The 21,124-nt window shown below is 29.3% G+C and overlaps 2 protein-coding genes across 2 annotated transcripts; one reads left to right on the plus strand and one right to left on the minus strand.

Moving 5' to 3' along the window:
* Positions 1-17,087, minus strand: LOC123291768 (unconventional myosin-Ib). The gene is made up of 21 exons (XM_044872217.1): positions 16,991-17,087; positions 16,731-16,921; positions 15,349-15,659; positions 15,257-15,270; positions 14,268-14,352; positions 13,119-13,243; positions 12,905-13,052; positions 12,098-12,297; positions 8,614-8,847; positions 8,413-8,552; positions 6,885-7,211; positions 6,270-6,501; positions 5,889-6,038; positions 5,740-5,799; positions 4,209-4,295; positions 3,512-3,649; positions 3,325-3,431; positions 3,128-3,263; positions 1,247-1,399; positions 671-888; positions 1-315 (listed from the first exon to the last, which is right to left on the minus strand). Exons 1-21 carry the CDS (start codon positions 17,027-17,029, stop codon positions 192-194), a joined length of 3,219 nt encoding a protein of 1,072 aa, XP_044728152.1. The 5' UTR covers positions 17,030-17,087; the 3' UTR covers positions 1-191.
* A 347-nt stretch (positions 17,088-17,434) lies between these two features.
* On the plus strand, positions 17,435-20,314 carry LOC123291863 (glutaredoxin-3). Its single transcript, XM_044872336.1, has 3 exons — positions 17,435-17,530; positions 17,590-18,024; positions 20,056-20,314. The coding sequence occupies exons 1-3, from the start codon at positions 17,484-17,486 to the stop codon at positions 20,231-20,233; spliced, it is 660 nt and encodes a 219-aa protein (XP_044728271.1). The 5' UTR covers positions 17,435-17,483; the 3' UTR covers positions 20,234-20,314.
* Positions 20,315-21,124: the final 810 nt, after the last annotated feature.

Consider the following 21,124-nt stretch of genomic DNA (forward strand, 5'->3'; position numbering starts at 1 on the left):
TTGATATATAACTGCACATGGTCACATTTTTTGATGTAATAGAACATTTTATAATAATTATGTGCTAGAATAATTGTGTGAATAGAAATAAAGAAACAATGCTTAGAGAATAATAAATAAAATTGTCGTTCAGTTCCCTCGTCTGAACTTGAGCAATATTGAATGACCATTTTGTATAGAAAATTATACTTTCAAACTAATACTTCCATTTTATTACTTTTTCGTAGTACACGTATTTGTCCAGGCTGTACTTCTGGTAAACCGGTACATTTGAATGTAAACACTACTGTTTGTTGACCAAAATTTGCTTCAAATCTAAATAAATTTGTTTATTATTAGTACAAAATAAAAATTATAATACAGGAAGTGTAAAAATTTTTATGTCAAGTATTTTACTCCCAAAGCAAAATTGACATTTTACACTTCTGTATTTCCTGAAACAATTATGATAAAGAAATTTGCTTGACATCATTCGAACAAAGCTGAAAATGACTTCTTTCAATGCTTTACTTTCGATTTTATAAAAATATTTTCCTCACCAAAATTTCATTATTAAACCTTTTTTTAGTTATCAAGCCACCATTTTGTATAAAATAACGGTTAATTTAGCCCTTTCTCCGAATATGAATATTTAAACTTGCTATGATTATGAATAATGTTTAATACTTACTCAGTGCTTATATTAATTTCTGGTGCTTTTCCAATAGCATTTTGTACCACTAGGAATAATTTGGTAACAATTTCAATCACATGACCAGTTTGGAATACAAAATCGCCTTTTTTCTTTGCAAGATCACTCTGGAACAAGCAGCCAGATGGGGTTGAAGGATCTGAAATACTTCCACCTCCACAACCCCCTGTTACGCTAGGAGATTCAGTAGGAGAGGTCTGCAAGCGATATATAAAAAGATACTGCACTAGCATTCTACAAAAACTAGCTTGTTTACAAAGCTTTTTGTAATAATATATTTATTTACGGTTACATAATATCATATTTGTTTGAATATTGTTTAGATTTTTAGCAAAAAATTTATTTTAATTAATTCAAGTAAATGTTGTTTTTAAACTTCTTTATTAATATATTTTTCCTTAAAATTACCAAGTGACTAAATTTGTTTCGAAGATAAAAGAAGCTTCCGACTGAAATGCAAAAAATCTGACTGAAAAGAGTTTAAGTCACCGGTTTTGGACAAATATAATATCATGCCATTGACATTTGTATAATAAATTCAATGTAATTGCTTACCGCTCTTATATGAAAAACTGCAACGTCATCTAAATATGGGCTTAATGAAAGACGATAAATTTCAGCGGCAGGTACACGGTATTTTACTTGTAAGGTACGTTGATCCAAAATAAGCATAGCACTTGTAGAAACCACAAGTAAAATTGGTACAAACTATAAAATAACAATGTCATAAGTAATTTTCTTCTTTAGATAGAGTACCAAAATTAAAATGGTTAACTTTGTTGGAAAAATAATTTAATTTTTCAGTTGGATGTTAATCAAAAGCATAAGTGATGAGCTTGTTATTTCATAGATGATATGTCATTTGTATGATATTTTTGGAATTGTATAATATTCACATATGTTCGTTTACTTGGGCTTCTGAACAAGTATACAAGTTCATAAGAGTTTGTATGTTTGTAATTTCCAAGTGAAAATGAAGAAGTCTCCAATAAACTACAGTAGGTTTATAACACCCGGTATATCATATTTTAAGGATTCCTTTAAAAAGTCGCACATTGTAGGAATGTAAGATAAAAGGGCATTCCTCCAATAATAGTACGTAATAAAACAAACTACTGGAAATAATTACTAAATAAAATATCAACGTTTGTGGGAAATCTCCGTCAAGCAGTATACAGTGCACAAAAATTTGAAATAAATCTAAAGAGTTTTGTTTAATAATAAATATATGTAATTTATGTGATTTGTATAATAGTACGAAACGTTTGTGTGTTCTGTATACACAAACATACAAATAGAAAAAAAAAACGAAGAAGTTACATATAATTTGTGTCAATCACATACAACAGAAGTGAAGCAGTTGGTTTCGTCCTAGACCGGATATCGAGTCTCGACTTCTATGTAATTTTTTGGTTTCTTTTTATTTGTTCAAAATAAAATACTTAATGTGCGTTTTCCATTGAAGTATAGAGTCTCGTTCTCATATGTTAAGTGGTATTATGTGTTAAGATAACAAAAATTATTAAAAGTATCATGTGTGAGGGACTTTGACTTAGTACACAAAAATTTGAAATAAATGTAAAAAGTTTAGTTTCATAATAATAATATATAAAAGGAACGAAAAGGGTTGTTAGTTCAGAAATGTAAAATTGTTAAAAAATTCGGGAAAATTTTTGTGTGTTCTCTATTTAAAATTTTTACATAGTTAGTTCCTTCTTTCCTATTTAGGTATTTATTCTTCTTTCTTTCAGCTTGGCTATCTTATAATTTTCTAACTTTAGTATTAAAAAATTTTTAAGACAACTCTATTTTAAAATATGTATGTTTGTCTAAAGATTAAAAGCAGTAAAAGTAGTATTTTTTAATGAAAACCTTATAAAAACTTTTGGGTTGCTTAGCATGGTAATTTTAATAAAATTTTTCTAAAAAGAGAAAAAAGTGAGGACTTCGTGGACTCGCCCTGCGATCTCAATTTTTCCGCCCCTTATTTTTGGCGCTCTGGGAATTTCCCCGGGTGCCCCCCTTAGATCGGGTACTGATGTTAATAACCTTACAAAGTTTAAATTTTCACAGGCTAATGTTTTTACATTTTGAAATAATAATTAATCTAGTAGATTTTGATTAGAAGTAATGTACGTGTTTTTCAATTTTCAAGATATCGTACAAAAATTTTATTTGTCGACTGGATATGCGGTAATTGCATGTTTGATTTAGGCTTATTTAGGAGAATTTTCCAAAAAGAGAAAGTAGTTTGGCTTAGTAAAATTAAGCGGATTAAGCCACATAATAATATCTAAAGATGTATTTATCGCATCATATGCTATCGGACAACGAAATTAGTACGGCAGGTTTTGAAGTGTGATAATATTTTGTATTTGACAAAGTAATGAAAAAATCAAAAATAACATGTAAATTATTGTAAATAACTATTATTACCTTGCCACTTGACCTAGTTATTTTATTAATAATATCTGCAAACACTACATATTGGTCATTGGTTTCTACACATAATTTTTTCCATTGTACATTTTGTCGTAAACGAACATAATCACCAAGAAATGGATGTGAAACACTGTGAAAAAATTACAGATTAAAATGTAATGATTATTTAGAATTTCATAAATATACTATACCTTCGAGGATATGAAGCTTTTCTATCTTTAAAAATAATACTAGCTGTAACTTTTTCACGCATACGATTACGCGCTGTTTGATCAAAACGTAGCCGATATTTGTAACACTGTAATATGTACAATAAATAAATTATATATTTCTTTTATATTTATTAAAAATAATAATTTCAATATTTAAATTACTCACCCTCCATTTGTGGTGTATTTTACGTAATAATAAACTAGTTTCAGCTAATTGAGGTGGACATGGTGGCCAATCACGACAAATTGGAGAATCACTATCGCTTGGTAACATATATGGTAATTTTCGTAAAAACTGCCTTCTCTGTAAAATTAAAATCAATATTATTGTGACCCATTTACGTAATATTTAACTGCGAAACAATAGGGAATATTCATGTATTTTTTTTTAATATTTTTAATTCATTGTTTACACCGTTATAACGTAGTAAAAAATATAAATACTGTTTAAAAATGCTGTAATTAAGTGTAAAAAAATATTTAATAGAGAATAATTTTGAGATGTTTAAACGCAGTCCTTTTGCCGGTCTCTGTTGATGACGTATTAATATGTGACCTGTCAATTGTTGACAGTTCAATCAGTTCAATGTACTGTTTACTACTGGTATAATACCCACGTATGTAGTAATTATAGTATATATCCATGGTAATACCATATAAAATATATAATTAATACCACACAGTATGTTAACAAGTCTGACATGCTACATACTATGATGTCAAGTCCGTTTTAGAAATTAGAATTTCTCTCACTGAATGTGTACTTTTATTAATTAATGTTAAGTAATAAAAAGATAAAATATTTGAACCAAATCTAAATTTCATGAATATTCACTATTGCCCTAAATATAAAAATGTCCTACCTTCCACTGAACATAATGCCTTTGAATTACCCGAACAGCCCAATCTATTTGTTTTCTGTGTTTTAATAATCGAGCCTCTTCACGTGCCTACAAACATATTTCGAAAGTACAATAAAACAAATGATTTGACAAATGAAAAATTATTTGTTATATTATTATTTTATTTTATATTGAAAAGTCTTCCAAATACCCTAATTAATAATTACCGAATTAATAACAGGAAATCAAAGTTTTAACAGCTGATGTATTTTACACTTTTTGAGATTGAAATATTTCTTTTAAAACAAATTGTTCAACTATTTTTAAGCTACCAAATATTTTTCAAAACATTTGGATTCAAAAAAAAAAAAACGTTACGGAAAAAATCGGTGCAAAATTTCAGCACAACTGGCCAAGGCCTCTTTAGTTATCGCTTCCATAAAATTAAAACAAAATACATTTTCGATAAAAACTCGTTTTAAATTTAAATATGATTTAACGCCCTTCATTATAAATCTTTGTTGGATGCAATACTAGCGATTTATGAAAAAAAAACTATTTTTTGAAGGTCGTGAAGGCATCCACAGCGTGGAGAAAGATTCTACTGTTATGTACATTCTTCTAGTCAATTTGTAAATATTATTATTGGAAATTATTCAAAAAAAAACCTTTTGATAACCTCACTTTATAGGCGTTTGAGATTTAAATTTTCTTCTTTCTAAAAGATTCTTTGATTCAGACTAATTCGAAATTATATAAAAGACAGAAAATTTGTTAGTTAGCCCCATTGTGCTCTTCAAACATGTAAATAATATATTTTTAAAATTTAAATTTTAACATCTCCCCTAAAGCGTATTAGATATAACGCTAAAATGGATTATTAATTAAGATGAGGAGATATGACTAATAATAGCAGATTAACACTAAGAGAATTATTTAAAAATAATTAGGTGCCCCGTGCATAAATTTCACACTCCTAAGTAGGCAGGTATAGCTTTTGATTCGCGAAATCTTTTAGATTTTTTGTATATACAGACGAATTTTTACATCCAAAATTTTTTTGAATATAAGCAATATTGGCATATTGAAAGTCAAGATGAATGTTCACACCTAGATTAGTTCCAAGTCAACCAATTTAAGTGGACAACTCAAATGAAAGAACTCTTTCTAGGAAATGTTCTTAGACCAAAACGTACCGCATACCTCACTTAAAACCGAGGATATAGAGAAATAAAGCTATGAAAACATAATAAATCTACAGAAGAAAAGCGCGTTCGAGTATAGCTTGAGATGGGTGAAAGTTAAGTGATTTCCAATGCTTGATGACAAATCTGTGTACCAATACCTTCACTTAAAAAAAAATAAGCAAATCGGTTGGATACAACGGCCGGACAGACTCGTAATTTATTTAATAAATTTTTTTAGTATATAGAATAGATTAGATAAAAAATTTTATTGGCCTATTGGAACGCATAATAAATATATTATAAAAAAATTTTTGCTTTAAATAGTTTTGACAAAATTAAAATATAATACGAAATGAAAAACATACCACTCTGTATAAACACCATAAGTGTCTTCGACCTTCAAAAGGGAGGCCTAATTTGCATTCCTGACATGCAAAAAAAAAATACATGCAAAGTAAAAAAAAAAAACAAAATGTTTCAAGTTACATAAAAATATAATAAAAAATTTCATTACCCGCCAACTTCTCCATGCAGCCGCAATAACAATTTGACTTTGTCGCATTAATAAATATCGTTTGCGAAATCGATAACAACGCCACGTTTTTTGAACTAATACTGCTAAATCTTGTAAACGAGCTGCACGAAAACCTTCTAATTCAAATAACTAAAAATAGAAGTTTTTACATAGTAAGTTATACTATTTAAATAATGTTCGAATCCAACACTCGAAATCGGATACTAGGTGAAAATGCATTAGAAATAAAAACATTAATTGTTTATAAAACCAAATAAATAACGATTATAATAATAACATAATGTTTATTAAAATACTATAGTATTTTAACATTTTCAGGCAGTATATAATTTCGCGAATTGTACCTAACAATTTACATACCGTTCGTGGACTTCTAATAAATAATTTTGTTCGTCCAAAATTAAATTCAGCCGTAGGAACAGGTATTGAACGTATTAAATGAACTGTAGCTTCTATTGGTGTACTAGATGAACTACCACGTGGCCAATGTGGCCATGTATGTCGTGATAACATTTTATAACGTAAAAGGAATTGTGTATAAGGCAAACGATATGAAAAACCAGATCTTCGTACAAGAACTGTTTCCATTAAGCTACAAAAAAATTTATTTTTTAATGCAAAGAATCTTAAATTGTTGGGACAGACTACTTAAACGACACAATAAATAAACATTATACGCGACTTTATTTAAAGAAAAATAACTTTATTATAAATAAATATTTGACGGCAATATGAAATAAATCGTACATTTAATTAAGTGTCGTTTGATGCACAAAACTATTTTGGACACAATTGAGAAAAATTTTTTTTATGAAATGTACAAAATATTCGAAATTTTTATTATTTTATACTGTATAGCAATTTTATTTTGAAATTTAATTTAATATGAAAAATTAATTATATCTGTAGATTAGTAGTACTATTTAAACAGTTTAAAAAAGTGTAAAATTTGATTGCGTAAAAAATAAATCTTACCTCAAATATCTAACTTGATGTTGAACCAAAGCTATCTCAAATAATCGTGATTGTTTTAATTCATTTGGTTTTATACATCGTATATAATGTGGTTGTCTATTTGATGTGGTTTTAACTAAGGCATCGATTGCTATCTTAAATTGTGTACCAATTGTATGTGGTCGTTTAACATTACAACGTTTTGGATTCCCTTCAGGAAATAATATTTTAAGTAAGGCATGATCAGATCTATACATAGCTTTTGATACATCCCGATGTAATACATCAACATTTTTATCAACAAAACCCTGGATATTATATATTACTGGTCCAGCGTAATGACGTATTCTGTACAAATATAAACATTTATTATTTCAATAATGTTATTTAAATAAACCAATTACGAAATAAACAAGTGAATAGATATTAAAAAATGAAAAATTCTGATTTGTTAGCGGGCTGAGAGGCTAGACCGAAAAAAGTGTAACAATGAAAAACGATATCTTTTTGCAGTGATTTTTGAGGCACTTCCCGATAACATAGGAAACTAGAAACTCATTTCAATCGATTCAGCTTGCTGTAAATTTTGAAAATATGCAAATATATTTTATAATTTTAACGTTTAAATACTCTTTTTTATTAATGTCAATAAATATAAATAATAATTTTTACGTGATAAATTGTATGTTGTATGTTATACGGTCAATAGCGTGCAGCAAGCAGAAGGAGCCGAGGAGAGAGGGATACGCACCAAGAAAATCGAAGACAGGTATCCATAAGACATGTCTGTCTTTTATTTGTGTGTAAAAACTTAAGATTAGTTATTGTTGTAAGGATTTCTGAATGAGAATCTTGAAAAAATTTATTGTATTTGACATATTAAGTCTACAAAGCAATAAAACTTTTTTGGCGTTTTCATTTGGGATAATTAATACTTTAATTTGCGAAAAATTCATTAGGCGTATACTTTGTGAACCTTAGATGAAGTTATCTCTTAAAATTAATGATATTATCAACATAATCGGGCAACCCCCCCCCCCTAAAATTTTCAGAATTGATTTAGACTTAGTCCAACTTCAAATAAAAAAAATCAAGCTTTTTAAAATTGCCTTGGTGCTCTTTAGGACACATCTTTAAGATTCAAAAAAATCATTCGTGAGATTTGAGGACAGCAGAGTTTTTAAATACAGCCTATCTGATGATAAATCCTTTCATTTTCTGACAGAATGTTCTTGAAAGGCCAGGATGTGGGGGCTTAGCCACCGACTCAGCCGAAGTGAGAAAACCAAAAGAGAAGCAAAGTGGAGCTACTATCGATCAACATTCACAACATTTTTTTTTTTCGCAAAACGACAATTGCAACTATGGTAACCGTTTTGAGTTAGTTTAACCCAAAAACAAAACTCCTCTATAAACTGAAAATCATGCTGAAAATGTCTGTGGAGAGTGCTTTGAATGTACTAGAGTGTGAAGAGTCAAAGTTAAAGGGAATCTACTTTGAAGGTAATAAAATTAAGACTAAGCGAAAACTGTATGAAATATTACTTACTGAAAACTTAGGGGAGGAAGATTTGTATCCATTAGAAGACAGTGAGAGTGTCCTGCGCAGCATTGTTGAAGGCGTGTAAAGAATGCATCATCGCTATGAACATGAACTTCTTCTAACAGAGCTAGTATACCATGACTCCGCTATAAAAATAATTTGCATGTTAGTATTTTTTATATGAATCTATAAAATGAGTTAAAATACCTTATCAATTAAATCACATATAACAATGTTATCAAAATAATGTATTTTCGTCCATTCAAGACCTTCACGTACATATTCCTCTTGTTCTAAACCTAATGTCGAATTGACAATTGTTCTGTGTAGTCTTTCATTACAATAATTTATTAATAAAGTTTCTAAACCATTTTGTTCCAAATTTTCAAAACCATAAATATCTAATACACCTAATGTACGTCGTTTACCGTACGTTTTTGCCTAAAAAAATTACATAAATTTAAAAAGCTTTCAATTTGATATTGGATTTCTCAATATACTTTACGAAAGAGTTTAGACTTGTTGTTTGAAGTAATTATAACAATTAATAATTGATTGAGTGGCGTTAAGATCAGAATTTCTGCATATTTTTCGGGCTATAAAAATTTTTCTATTAGCGTTTGTATGCTCTACGCAGGCGCGGATCTAAGGGGGGGGGGGTCACATGGGTCATGACCCCCCCCCCAAAACAGCCCGCATTTCAAAAAAAAGAGCTGAATCAATATTTTACAAACCGAAAAACAAAAAAAAATCTTTGTTTATTTGGTTTTTTTGTTATTTTATTGAAAAACAAAAATGACAAAAATCCTACGCCCCCCCCCCCCCTGAAAAAATTTTCTAGATCCGCGCCTGGCTCTACGAAGCTTATCAAAAGATTTGAATACCCCAAAATGACAAAAATACAAAGAACGCAATTTAAGGTATTTCTAACAATAAGCGTCTAAAAATATATATTTTAGCACAAAAAATTCTAGAGGTGTAGTTCTCAACGACATTAAGCTGTGAAAAAAGTCTTAGGACCATTGACCGTCTCTGTTAGCTGCTATAAATTTTCAAAGTCAATATTTAACATCTAAACGATAGGAATAGGGAATATTCATGAAATTTAAATTTGGTTCAAATATTTTTCTTCCGTAACTTTATTGACTGGACATTTCAACTAAATCATTATTTTAATAATAAATATCTTTTTAGTTACTTAAAATTAATTAATAAAAGTACAAATTCAGTGAGGGCATTTAAAAATTTCTAAAACGGAAATTCAAATTTTTATACGGACGTGACATCATAGTACACGCTTGTCAAATTTGTTGACATACTGTATGATATTAATTACTTACTTTTTATATGGGATTTCAGTGAGTTATATCATTCTACGGCTTTTTATAAGAAAACTTAATAATAACGAGTGTAAATTCTGTGTTTTAAATTCATTTTTTTTAGCATGGAAATAATACATTGAACTGTCGCCAATTGACAGATCACATACTTATATTTTATATTTTATTTGTATTTATATTTTTTATTTTATTATAACGCGTGTAAACAATGAATTAAAAATATAAAAAAATACATGAATATTCCCTATTCAAACTATTTAGAAGACTTTTTGAACATTTTTAGTTTGTGTTTTTGCTATAGAAGATAACTTTGCAAAAAAAACTAGATATATGTAAATAAACAAATTAAGGATGCTTTGAGGCTAATTAGGATGTAATTAATTACAAAAAAACAATAAACAAAGATTATTTTTTGACGAATATTTAGTCTAATTCCGGAATGAATTGGACAAGCGGGAATGTTGTTTAATTTACGCTGTGTGCTGTTACTATGAGAGTTTGTATACAATATAGACAGATGGACAATATATGATAGCATTTTTAGTAGTGTTTACCGATTTTTAGTTTTATTTTTAGTAGTGTTTAGACAGATTTACCGAATAATCCATTTAATATGCGAAACGGGTGACAAAATTGCTATCAGAAAACAAAAATACGTTGTTATAGAAGAAAACAAGCCAAGAAACATATTTTTGGTTTACGGCTAATCAATGGCTAAGTTAGCGTAAAAAATTCATAAAATCCAAAAAACGGTTTTCTTGCTATAAAAGAAAAGTTGACGTTCAATGCAAAAAATTAAATGAAAAAGTTATAGATCTCAAAAAATTCATAATCCTATCGAAAGTCCAATTTGGATGCGTTTGTGTCAAGAAAACTTGAAAAAATAAGCGAAAATAGTCTTTTTTAAATTTGCTGAAATATTGAATTTTTTCCAGAAAAAAAAAAAACACTTTTCGTAAAAACTTTTCTCTTGGTCGAGAGATTATGGCAGAGCGGTTTTTTGGGGCTTAATCACTCGCCTGGACTTCTTCTATCATAATATTTTAACAGCAAGTGAAATTTTTTAATTTTTGATGCCGAAATCGGACCTTGAAATAAGTGCATTTTTTTAAGATGCAGAAACAACACTCGATTATAACCGGATCATAGCAAATATTTTTTTATGTAAAGTAAGTATTTATTAGTAACGTGTGTATGTTTCAGAGATCAAATTTCGGCATCAAAAAATAAAGAATTTCACTTGCTGTTAAATTATCATGCTATAAGAAGCTTAGACGCAGAGATTAAGCCCCGAAAAACCGCTCTACCATAATCTCTCGACCAAGAGAAAAGTTTTTACGAAAGGTATTTTTTCGTACAAATGCGTAGGCTTTTCAATCTATTACACATAACTTCACCAAATATCAATTTTAAAAATAAACAAAAAAAAGTTATAAAAAATTTAAAAACGACTATTTTCGCTCATTTTTTCAAGTTTTCTCGATACCTTCGCATCTTAATCGGACTTATCAAACATCAATCGATAGGTTTTATTGAGATCTATAACCTTTCTATTTAATATTTTTTGCATTGGACGTCAACTTTTTTTATAGCGTTTTTTTAACATCTTTTTGAAGAAAACCATTTTTTTGACTTTTGCGAATTTTTTAAGCTAACTTAACCATTGATTAGCCGTAAACAAAAAACGCTGTGTTTTTTGACTTGTTTTCTTCTATAACAACGTATTTTTTGTTGTCTGATAGCAATAGATCTTTTTCATGAAAAACAGAAATGCTTTTTGTTAATTTTTTTTGAAAATATAGGTTTAGTAGAGCCTGTAACTCAAAAATTACGCATTTTTAACAATAAAAACACTATGAAAAAAATTGTAAAAAAGTCACAATATTTGAAATAATTTAAAACGATTTTTTTTTTGGCTCTAATGCACACGGGATCTGTGATGTCAATTCGACAAGCAATCACAATAAAACAGTGTCAACAGTCGTATTAATATATCATTATTATCAACTTTAAATGACGTCACAACAACATTCGTGTAACTTCGTGTGTTTCCGGATCGTTTTCGCCAATTTGAATTTTAATGATTTTCATTGTCTGTTTTCTCGGTTATATGATTCCAAAAAAATCGGGAAAAAAAATTTGCCCATTTATCAAGACATTTACTTTCATTTAAAAAAAAAGAAAAAAAAATGTGAAAAAGGTCTATTTTGTCAAATTGAACATTGGGCCTCCATAGATTAATTGTTAGAAGTAATTTACTACTATTTAGATAATTATATTTTTTCTCTTTTAAATATATTGAGTTTTCTCTTATGGCGTTAGAAAAATCCTAAAGTATAATTTGAGCTTACTTTTGTGGTTTCATTTACACGACATACAATCCAAGTGAATAAACGACTATATAGTGCTTTACAAAGGGAATCTCTTGTAATGGCTGCTTCACATGCTGATAAATCAGCAGTAACACCAGCACCTTCCACAGAACGCACTGTTAATGCATTTTCTAACCATCTCACTTCAGCGCCCAACAATTCACAAACTTCATACAATTCTACAAACAAAAATAGAATATGAAATTCAAGCAATTATTGGTAAGTTACAATTATTGGTAATTATTGGTATTATTATTATGTTATTCTACAATAGACCTTTTTCATGAAAAACAGAAATGCTTTTTGATAATTTTTTATGAAAATATAGGTCGATTAGAACCTGTAACTCGAAAATTACGCATTTTTACCAATAAAAACACTATAAAAAAAAATTGTTAGAAAATCACAATATTTTAAATAATTTAAAACGAATTTTTTTGGCTCCAATGCACACGTGATCTGTGATGTCAATCCGACAAGCAATGACAATAAGACAGTGTCAACAGTCGTATTAATATATCATTATTATCAACTTTAAATGACGTCAAACTGACCTTCGTGTAACTTCGTGTGTTTCCGTATCGTTTTCGCCAATTTTAATTTTAATGATTTTCATCGGCCATATGGCTCCAAAACAAATCGGGGAAAAAAATTAGCCCATTTATCAAGACTTTTACTTTCATTTAAAAAAAAAAGGAAAAAAATGTGAAAAAGGTCTATTAAAGTACTTATTTAGTATTAATCTTACATCATTGGTTGAAGACAAATAACATAAATTAAACTTACCATAATCATTACTTATCGTACATCCTTCAGTGCCATCAATATTACTAGCAGGTATAAATACTAAATTACCCAATTTTAACACAGTTGCAACCACACGAAAAACATTCATTATCTCTTCAGGTGTAAAACCCAATACTTCAAAAGCCGTCTATAAAATTCAAATTCAAAATTATATTAATTAATGAAAATTGTTATAAGAAATTAAATCATATACCTTCGTAAATAGAAAATGAGCTTTATCAGTTTCTGTTCCTTCATCGTTGTGCAAACGTGAACAAGTGGTACCATTATTGTGCAGGATAACATAATTGTCGATATTTCGCTGCAGTTTAAGTGCTTCTATATAGAGGAATATAAAATTTAGTAAATATACTTATTACACAGTAATCAGATTAAAAACGCTTTCGCAAAAATTAATTGCCGCAAAAATTTTGTGACACAGTTTTGTTTCTTTTCCTTCAGGGAGATTAATTAAAATTAATACAAATCAACCCTAGAACCTCAGTTGTCCGCTAACATGAATATTCAGTAATTGCGGTTGATTTTTACTACAATTGTATCTATTTATTTTAACTTTCGACGAAACCATGAATTTTCTCCCGATTTTCGATATTTCATTGAGTATAGGGTAATAATAATAAAACATAAGAGGGATACTGCAAATGGGTCCCTAGCATCTAGATAAAGGGGTCCTCTGTACCCTTCGTGTGTCCGAAGGCGAGACGGCTCCGGGTGAGAGATGCTATTTTAAGTAGATGAAGTTATAGGATTCTGTTGAGTTCATACGCCACGCAGTAAGCCCACAGCTTCGCCTCCGAGATTTTTCCCAGGATTGATAAATTTAAGGTTTCAGATAGTAACATTTTTTTGAATGAGAACGCCCCAAAGTTCGAGGTGTTGATGGTAAATATGGACGATGTACTAACTTTTTCTTAAAATTAAGTAGTTTCAAATTATTTAATACGAATTGGCTTCACTTCACTTAAAGATGCTTAATTAGGGACATTATTACAAGTCACCTTGCGACATAATTTGTTATAAACAATGAAATATCGATAATGACATGATCTTTAATAAATTATGCTTACACCAAAAAGTTGAAAAAATTTATATAATTAGGAAAAACAAACACCTGGAAGTGCTTTGTAAAAAATTCCCATGTTTATTCTAAGAAGGGAAGACTAAAATTGAATCAAAATTTTCTGTCGACAATCAACTCTTAGGGAAAATAAATTAAAATTTATAAGCAGAAGTTTTTAATTCTAAAAATGCAAAATATATATTATTTAATATTTTAAATTCGTGATATTTAGTATATAAGTTAAAAGAATAACAAAATAATAAAATAAAAATATGGTCTTACTGAGCAATGATATTTCAGCGCCCGTGAGTAACTGATAAAATACATGAAAGTTTCGGTCGCCTGGGACTAAATTTGTGACACGAGTCTATAAAGCAAATCATTTAATTGTAAAAAATATAAAAATACAAAAGCCTACTATCTAATCAATTAGGTCTTCTTTAACGAAACATGGACATTTTTTGTCTATGTGCATAAAAAGCAATTGAGCATCTTAAGATGATCATGGGACACTTAAAAAATACATACCATCAAGATATGACAGAATCGATAGCTTAGGTTGTATAGCGCTAGTCCAGAAAGCAAGAGAAAATGGATTCGATTCTCGCTCAAGTGTATTTTTCTATTAAATTGATAATATGTATAAAAGTTAAAAACGACAATTGCAAGTAAAAAGAAGCTAAGAGGGTGGGAAATCCAAAGATCGTAAATACTTGTTAAACAGAAACATAGTAAAGTATACAACAACAAATAATAAAGTATTGTAAATATTACTTGCAATGTGCATTAATTTCAAATCGCACAACAGAAGAATACTCTTGAGTTCTAAAACACAATCGAATCCATCAGAACCAGCTTGTTTCCACAATTTGCTTATTAATGTCTCTTTTATACATAACAAAATTTTAATAAAAATTTTATTTTCCAAATGTATAATTGCTTTTTAAAATATGGACTTGTGTTACGGCACAAAATTTCGTAAATAGCGGTTTAGGGGCCATTCATTAATTACGTAAGAATGATTTTGACCATTATTCTTTAGCAGATAATTAAGGTTTAGATTATTTAATAAGCCCTTACTTAATTAATGAATGGCCCCTTATACGAAAAATAACTCAAAATAACTACTGTTACTTCATCCCCTAATATTAATCGTCCTCAATATTTTATTTGTTTCGCATAGAAACTTTTTTGAAATGTTCGATAATGAAGATCTGTTTGCGATAGGCTCTTGAACTTTAACTATACACTGAAATAATTTAATCAAATACCTTTTCCAATAAAACTGTTTGCATAATGAAAATGAATTTCAATTATTGATTTTTAAATATTAAAATTTTTTCGAATAAATTAATTTACTTACAATGAGTTATATGGCCACCAATTGGATCTCCTTTAAAATCAAATTCAATATCCAAAAATTTTCCAAATCTTGATGCATTTTCATTACGTGTCGTTCGTGCATTACCAAACGCTTCTAATAATGTACCAGCTTGTACCAAACGATCTTTAATTTGTTGGACTTCACTATCAGAACCTGATGCTAATACAATGAACTGTAATGCAATACGTGCTACTTCTGTTTTCCCAGAACCACTTTCACCCGAAACAATTATACATTGATCTTCATTTCGATCTCGAAGCCATTTGTATGCTGTACCGGCAACTGCATAACTATTAATCGAGAAAAATACATGTAATACATATATTTATTTTATTGTTTTATTGTGTTAGCCTCAGTAATTGTAATCGCTATAATTTAATACAATACTAAAATATTTTCTTCTTCCTTTGCAAAATGCCTGTATTCTAAAACAGAATAAGTCATAAATATCGATTATTGCCTCAATTTCCTATATCAATCTTTGTATTCTACAAAATACGTATTTCGACTAACAAGTAGTCATCATCAGTATGAATTAGCTAATCGTAATTACTCTTATAGTGTATGTAACTCATTGCTAATTTTCTGACGGTTGTATAAACCGTCACCAAAATTCAAATTAGCAACGAGTAACATACGCTATTTATAAGAGTAATTGCGATTAGCTAATTCATATTGATGATGACAACTTGGTAGTCGAAATTCATATTTATATAAAACAAAAATTAATCTAAAAATTGAGGCAAAAATCGAAATTTATTTCGAAAAATCCTAGAGTTCTCATTTATTATTTTTGATAATACTTATAGGATAAGAAGTCATGATAACTTTATTTATAAAAAAAAAGGAATGATAAATTGTTTTTTGAAGAAGTGTGTGAGCCTTCAAGAAGATAGAAGAGCATTCGTTTTTGAGAAATCATTCCCACCGATTTAAAAATGGATAGAAAAAGCTGTTAAAAATGTTAAATAGGAATAAAAAAGAGAGAAACAATTTTATTTTATATGGATTCCAGTCCCATAAAGCAAAGATCTTGCTGCAGCTGTAATGTCAAGGTCTCTTTTTGAGTTTGCTTAATAAATGCTTGATTTTCTACGACACGTTTATGTTTCGGGCGGAATGTCAGAAAATCAATGTGATAAAATGAATATTGAATAACGAATTTCTTCACTATTCTTTTATCTGCTTTTATCTTCACTGTTCTTTTATCTGCTTGTCCGAAACAAAAACTAATCGTAATTAAAATGAAAATATCTATAGTATTAAGATACATGCAATCACGGTTGCATAACTAAGCTACAAAGATTATGTTCAGTACAGCTGATTTTAGATTGGTTTGAAAATTATAAAAGAAAACTTACACGTGTGGAGGTAGATGAAATGGACCACGAGTCATATAAGCCCTAACTAATTCTGCCGAATAAAGAGCTAACTTTTTATATGGATTAACGGAAATAAGGACTGTACCAATATACGTGTAAATATGATCCCGCTTAAAACGTTGATGTAAATTTGAAACAAAACTGTCCTCAGAAATAGGTTCCAATAGAACCTAAAACAAATGAATAGAAAATTATATACAAATGAAAGCCGAAATGGTAAAATTCAGAACATTTCGTACCGAATCCCAGGCACCGACTTCTTGCTCCAAACTGAGCATGGCCCTATGGCCTTACAAATGCCCAATAACTTTTTTGGTATATACGTACACATTTACGGATTCTCATACAATCATTCTTTACACTGTAATTATATTGAATTAAAAAATAATAATGATAAATACTTTATCTAAATTGATCGGTGACAATTCATTGAATTTGATTTAGTCATTTTGTGTATCTAAAGTTTATTATTGTTTATAAACGAAGTAAATAAAAGTTTTAAACAAATATTGAAAATAATTTCAAATAAATTATATTCTGTAGCTAAAATAATTTATTGTACCCTATATTTAATTGTCTTTTTAGAAAATCAAACCTTGATTTTATAGAAATTGTTTTTATCCAATGTCAATTGAAAATCAATTGCGCAAACTCCAATATTTGTGATTTTTCAAGTAGTTTATTAACCTAATTTTATTGTTAATTCGAGATATTATTAATAAAAATCGAATAATGGTTACTCAAATCGAAAATGCAAATGATTTTGAACAAATTTTAAGGTAAACTACTCTAAAAATATTTCAATTAATTTTAATTTTCAACGTTAAAATGATTTCAGGAAACCAAATTTAATTATCGTGCATTTTTGTGCCGATTTTGTCGAACAATGTCAAATGGTCACAAATTATTTAAAAGAAATATCAGAAAAAACTGATATTAAAAAGGCAAAAGTATTGTTTTATAACTGTCCGGCTGAAGAATTATCAGAAATATCATTAAAATATCAAATTGAAGCTGTCCCCACAATACTGTATTTTCAAAATGGAAAGTTATTAGACCGTGTTAATGGAACAAATTTATCAAAAATATGGGATAAACTACTAGAATTAAGTAAAGTCTCAAATACATCAAGCACAGAACCAAAGAAATCGTTAAATGAACGATTAAAAGATTTAATTAATCAACATCAAGTCATGGTATTTATGAAAGGTAATCGAGAACAACCAAGATGTGGGTTTAGCAAACAATTAATGGCAATTTTAAATGAAACTGGGTAAGGTCAAGACTTTAATATATTATAAGTTTTTTCAAAAAAGCTGTTTCCTAATTGGGCTGAAGTCCCGAATAGAGTATTCTCCCGTTTGGCTTTAAATGTTAACCAAATATTGTTTAAAATAGATAATGAAAGCCTTGAAAGGATTTTAGTCACGCAAAGTGGAAAAGCTTTTTTAAATTTACCTGGGAGTGGTCTTTGGCTAAAAACTTGTCTACTTCCTTACACTTTTCCTTCTTTGTTTAGTCTGCGTAAGTCTACCTGGTGCCCACAACAGAGACGGCCCAGGCGAAGGGTCTATACCATTTCTTACTCTTACTACATGGCTAATCCGCTACTTTAAGGTTAGCCTTTTCAGTCCTAATTTTAATTGTGAATTCGTATTCAATAATATTGTATATTAGATGAAAGTACTTAACAATTTCTTCTGCGTATTTCTATTAGAGTAACTTTATACATTACAGTATGCATCAATTTCGGTAGTTCTGATTTTTCTCAGACTTGTTTATGATGTTATTCCAATGAATAATCCAAGTTTGTGGCTTCGAGCGCCGAATGCAACTTTGACAAAAATCGAAAAATTCGTGAAAATTTACATTGGCCAGTATAAACATAAAGGGCTAATTTTTTGATGAAACCTTTTTAGAACGCTATTAAAATGGACTAAATTTGCTACAATACGAGATGAGAATGGACTCTCATACTTTCCGAGATAAAGCCTGTCAAAATTTATCGACGTAACTTTATACATTAGAGCTAACGTCAAATCCGATAGTTCTTGTTGTTAGCATTCTTGTTTATGATGTTGTCCCAATGAATAATCCAAGTTTGTGACCTCGAGCGACGAACGCAACTTTGTCAAAAATCGAAAAAAACCGTAAAAATTTCAGCTTTTTCAGATTTTGGCGATTATAACCCTTAAGGGGTAGTTTTTGAAATACATTTTCAATATGTTTTTAAAGACGACTAAATTTGCTACAATATGAGACTAGAATCGTCTCTGTAGACCGTATATTTCCTATTGTATTTCCTATTGGGTCTACAGACTATTATAGTAAATCTTCTGCTACTTACTAGAGCACAGTTGAGAAGGGTGGTTGGGCTTTCGACAGGATACTGTCGATTAAACTATTACATTTATAACATGGGGATCTCTAATGATCCCATTTGTAGAGTCTGAATGAGGATGACGAAACCACCATACATGTTCATGCCACGACATGTCTGGCCACGACATAATCCTATAGTTTCATCCGATTTTAATAGCGCCTCTAACCCGAAGACGTTTTATCTTTGGTTGACGGGTCGTATCAAGGAAAACACAGAGGACTTTTAGTCTAGGTGCTAGGGACTCTTTTACGGTATCCATCTTTTTGTTAATATTATTATTCAGTCTTTCGCTCAAAACAAAAATGAATCGTGATTTAAATGAAAAGGTTTATATTATCACAATTATTGTTGCCATTATGACTAGTTAAAAAATATAATAACATATTTTGCATTCTTATTTCACGTAATGTTTGTATAAATAAATATCATGTTCAAAGAATTCTAGACGAAGAGATTAAGCCCCGAATACCCGCTCTACCAAAGTCCTACGACCAAGAGGAATGTTTTTACAAAAGGTGTCCTTTTTCGAAAAAATGCGATATTTCGAAAAATTTTCAAAATTTTTTGCTAAAAAAACTGCGAAATTTGTGAAATTATTACTCATAACTTCACTATATATTAACTTCCTGGTAAATCCAAATCGGACTTACCAGACGTCTTTTTTTTATCGCAAGAAAACCGTTTTTGTTAAACCGTTAAGTTAGCCATTGATTAGCCGTAAACAAAAAACGTTGTTTCTTGGCTTGTTTCCTTCACCGTATATTTTGCTTTCTGAAAGCAATTTTGTCATCCGTTTCGTAGATTAATAGGATTATAATAAAATTCATTAAAACTACGCCAGTCCTATACTAACAAATTTTTTGTAATCATAATTGATAAAGAAAGCAAAAATTTAATTTTTATCATCATTTTTTTTTCCAGAGTTGAATTTAAAACATTTGACATTCTTCAAGACGAAGAAGTACGTCAAGGATTAAAGACATATTCTGATTGGCCAACATATCCACAATTGTATGTAAAAGGTGAATTAATTGGAGGTTTAGATATCGTTAAAGAATTACAAGCTGGAAACGAATTATTACCAACCTTAAATGGATAAAGTGTAGAATCAACTTACATACATTTAGTTCATTTTTGATATTGTGTTCCATTCATAATTTCAAATAAATATTTTAAAATATCTGATGTGATTTATTTAATAATTTACGTCATGGTCCAAATTAAATATTCATTTCTATGGCATTTTCAGTTTAACTAGCTGTTATTCGGCCGCTTCGAAGGGTAATTCCAACTTTATTAACAAATAGGACTCCTCTCCTAAGATACTCATGCCGCTCTTTATCAGAAGTTTTTAGTTCGATTTCAGCCTCCTGAAAATCAAATCGAATTTTGACCATGAAGTGAGCAGCATACCAATTAAAACTTTTTGGGAGAGTATCCGAGAATGAAGGAACGTGATTAAACTTGTATTTATTTTAAATAATTAATTTCAAAGTAGGGAAAATAGACTGGTCAATCAACATTTTTCGAGCCAAAGTCAAGATAGCAAACCAATACATGTAAAAAGTCGTAAATTTTCCGTAGAATTCAATGCACTATTTTTTTACACTTTTAAGTACGGGATGACATTCAAAATGGCTGCCAAAGTTCGTCGAAAAAATACGCTTTGTATCAAAAAAAGTTTCGAACAAAAAATGCGTAACTTTTAATTTCGGATCGATCTAGCCCAGTTAAATGTCAAAAAATTATCAAATAAAAAATATATTGAAAAAAAAAACTGTTAAAATAAAATTTTTTTTAACCGCCTAGTTGACCAAACAAATTGGTGAAGAAAAAAACCTCCATCAATAACTAAGACCTCACTGATAATATTGGCAGCCATTTTGAATGTCATCCCGTACTTTAAAAGTGTAAAAAAATAGTGCATGGAATTCTACAGAAAATTTACGACTTTTTACATGTATTGGTTTGCTTTATCTCGGTTGAAATT

Source organism: Chrysoperla carnea, chromosome 1 (genome assembly GCF_905475395.1).
Source record: "Chrysoperla carnea chromosome 1, inChrCarn1.1, whole genome shotgun sequence".
Lineage (NCBI taxonomy): Eukaryota > Metazoa > Arthropoda > Insecta > Neuroptera > Chrysopidae > Chrysoperla > Chrysoperla carnea.

Excerpts from the sequence above, each read along its gene's own strand:
- LOC123291768 (XM_044872217.1), bottom strand. The coding sequence starts at position 17,029 with ATGCTCAGTTTGGAGCAAGAAGTCGGTGCCTGGGATTCG. Across the intron at positions 15,660-16,730 it reads TTTCATCTACCTCCACACGT|TTATGCAGTTGCCGGTACAG; the intron begins GTAAGTTTTCTT and ends CTCGATTAATAG. Across the intron at positions 6,039-6,269 it reads TTATTAGAAGTCCACGAACG|TTATTTGAATTAGAAGGTTT; the intron begins GTATGTAAATTG and ends TTCTATTTTTAG.
- LOC123291863 (XM_044872336.1), top strand. The coding sequence starts at position 17,484 with ATGGTTACTCAAATCGAAAATGCAAATGATTTTGAACAAATTTTAAG. Across the intron at positions 17,531-17,589 it reads GATTTTGAACAAATTTTAAG|GAAACCAAATTTAATTATCG; the intron begins GTAAACTACTCT and ends AAATGATTTCAG. Across the intron at positions 18,025-20,055 it reads GCAATTTTAAATGAAACTGG|AGTTGAATTTAAAACATTTG; the intron begins GTAAGGTCAAGA and ends TTTTTTTTCCAG.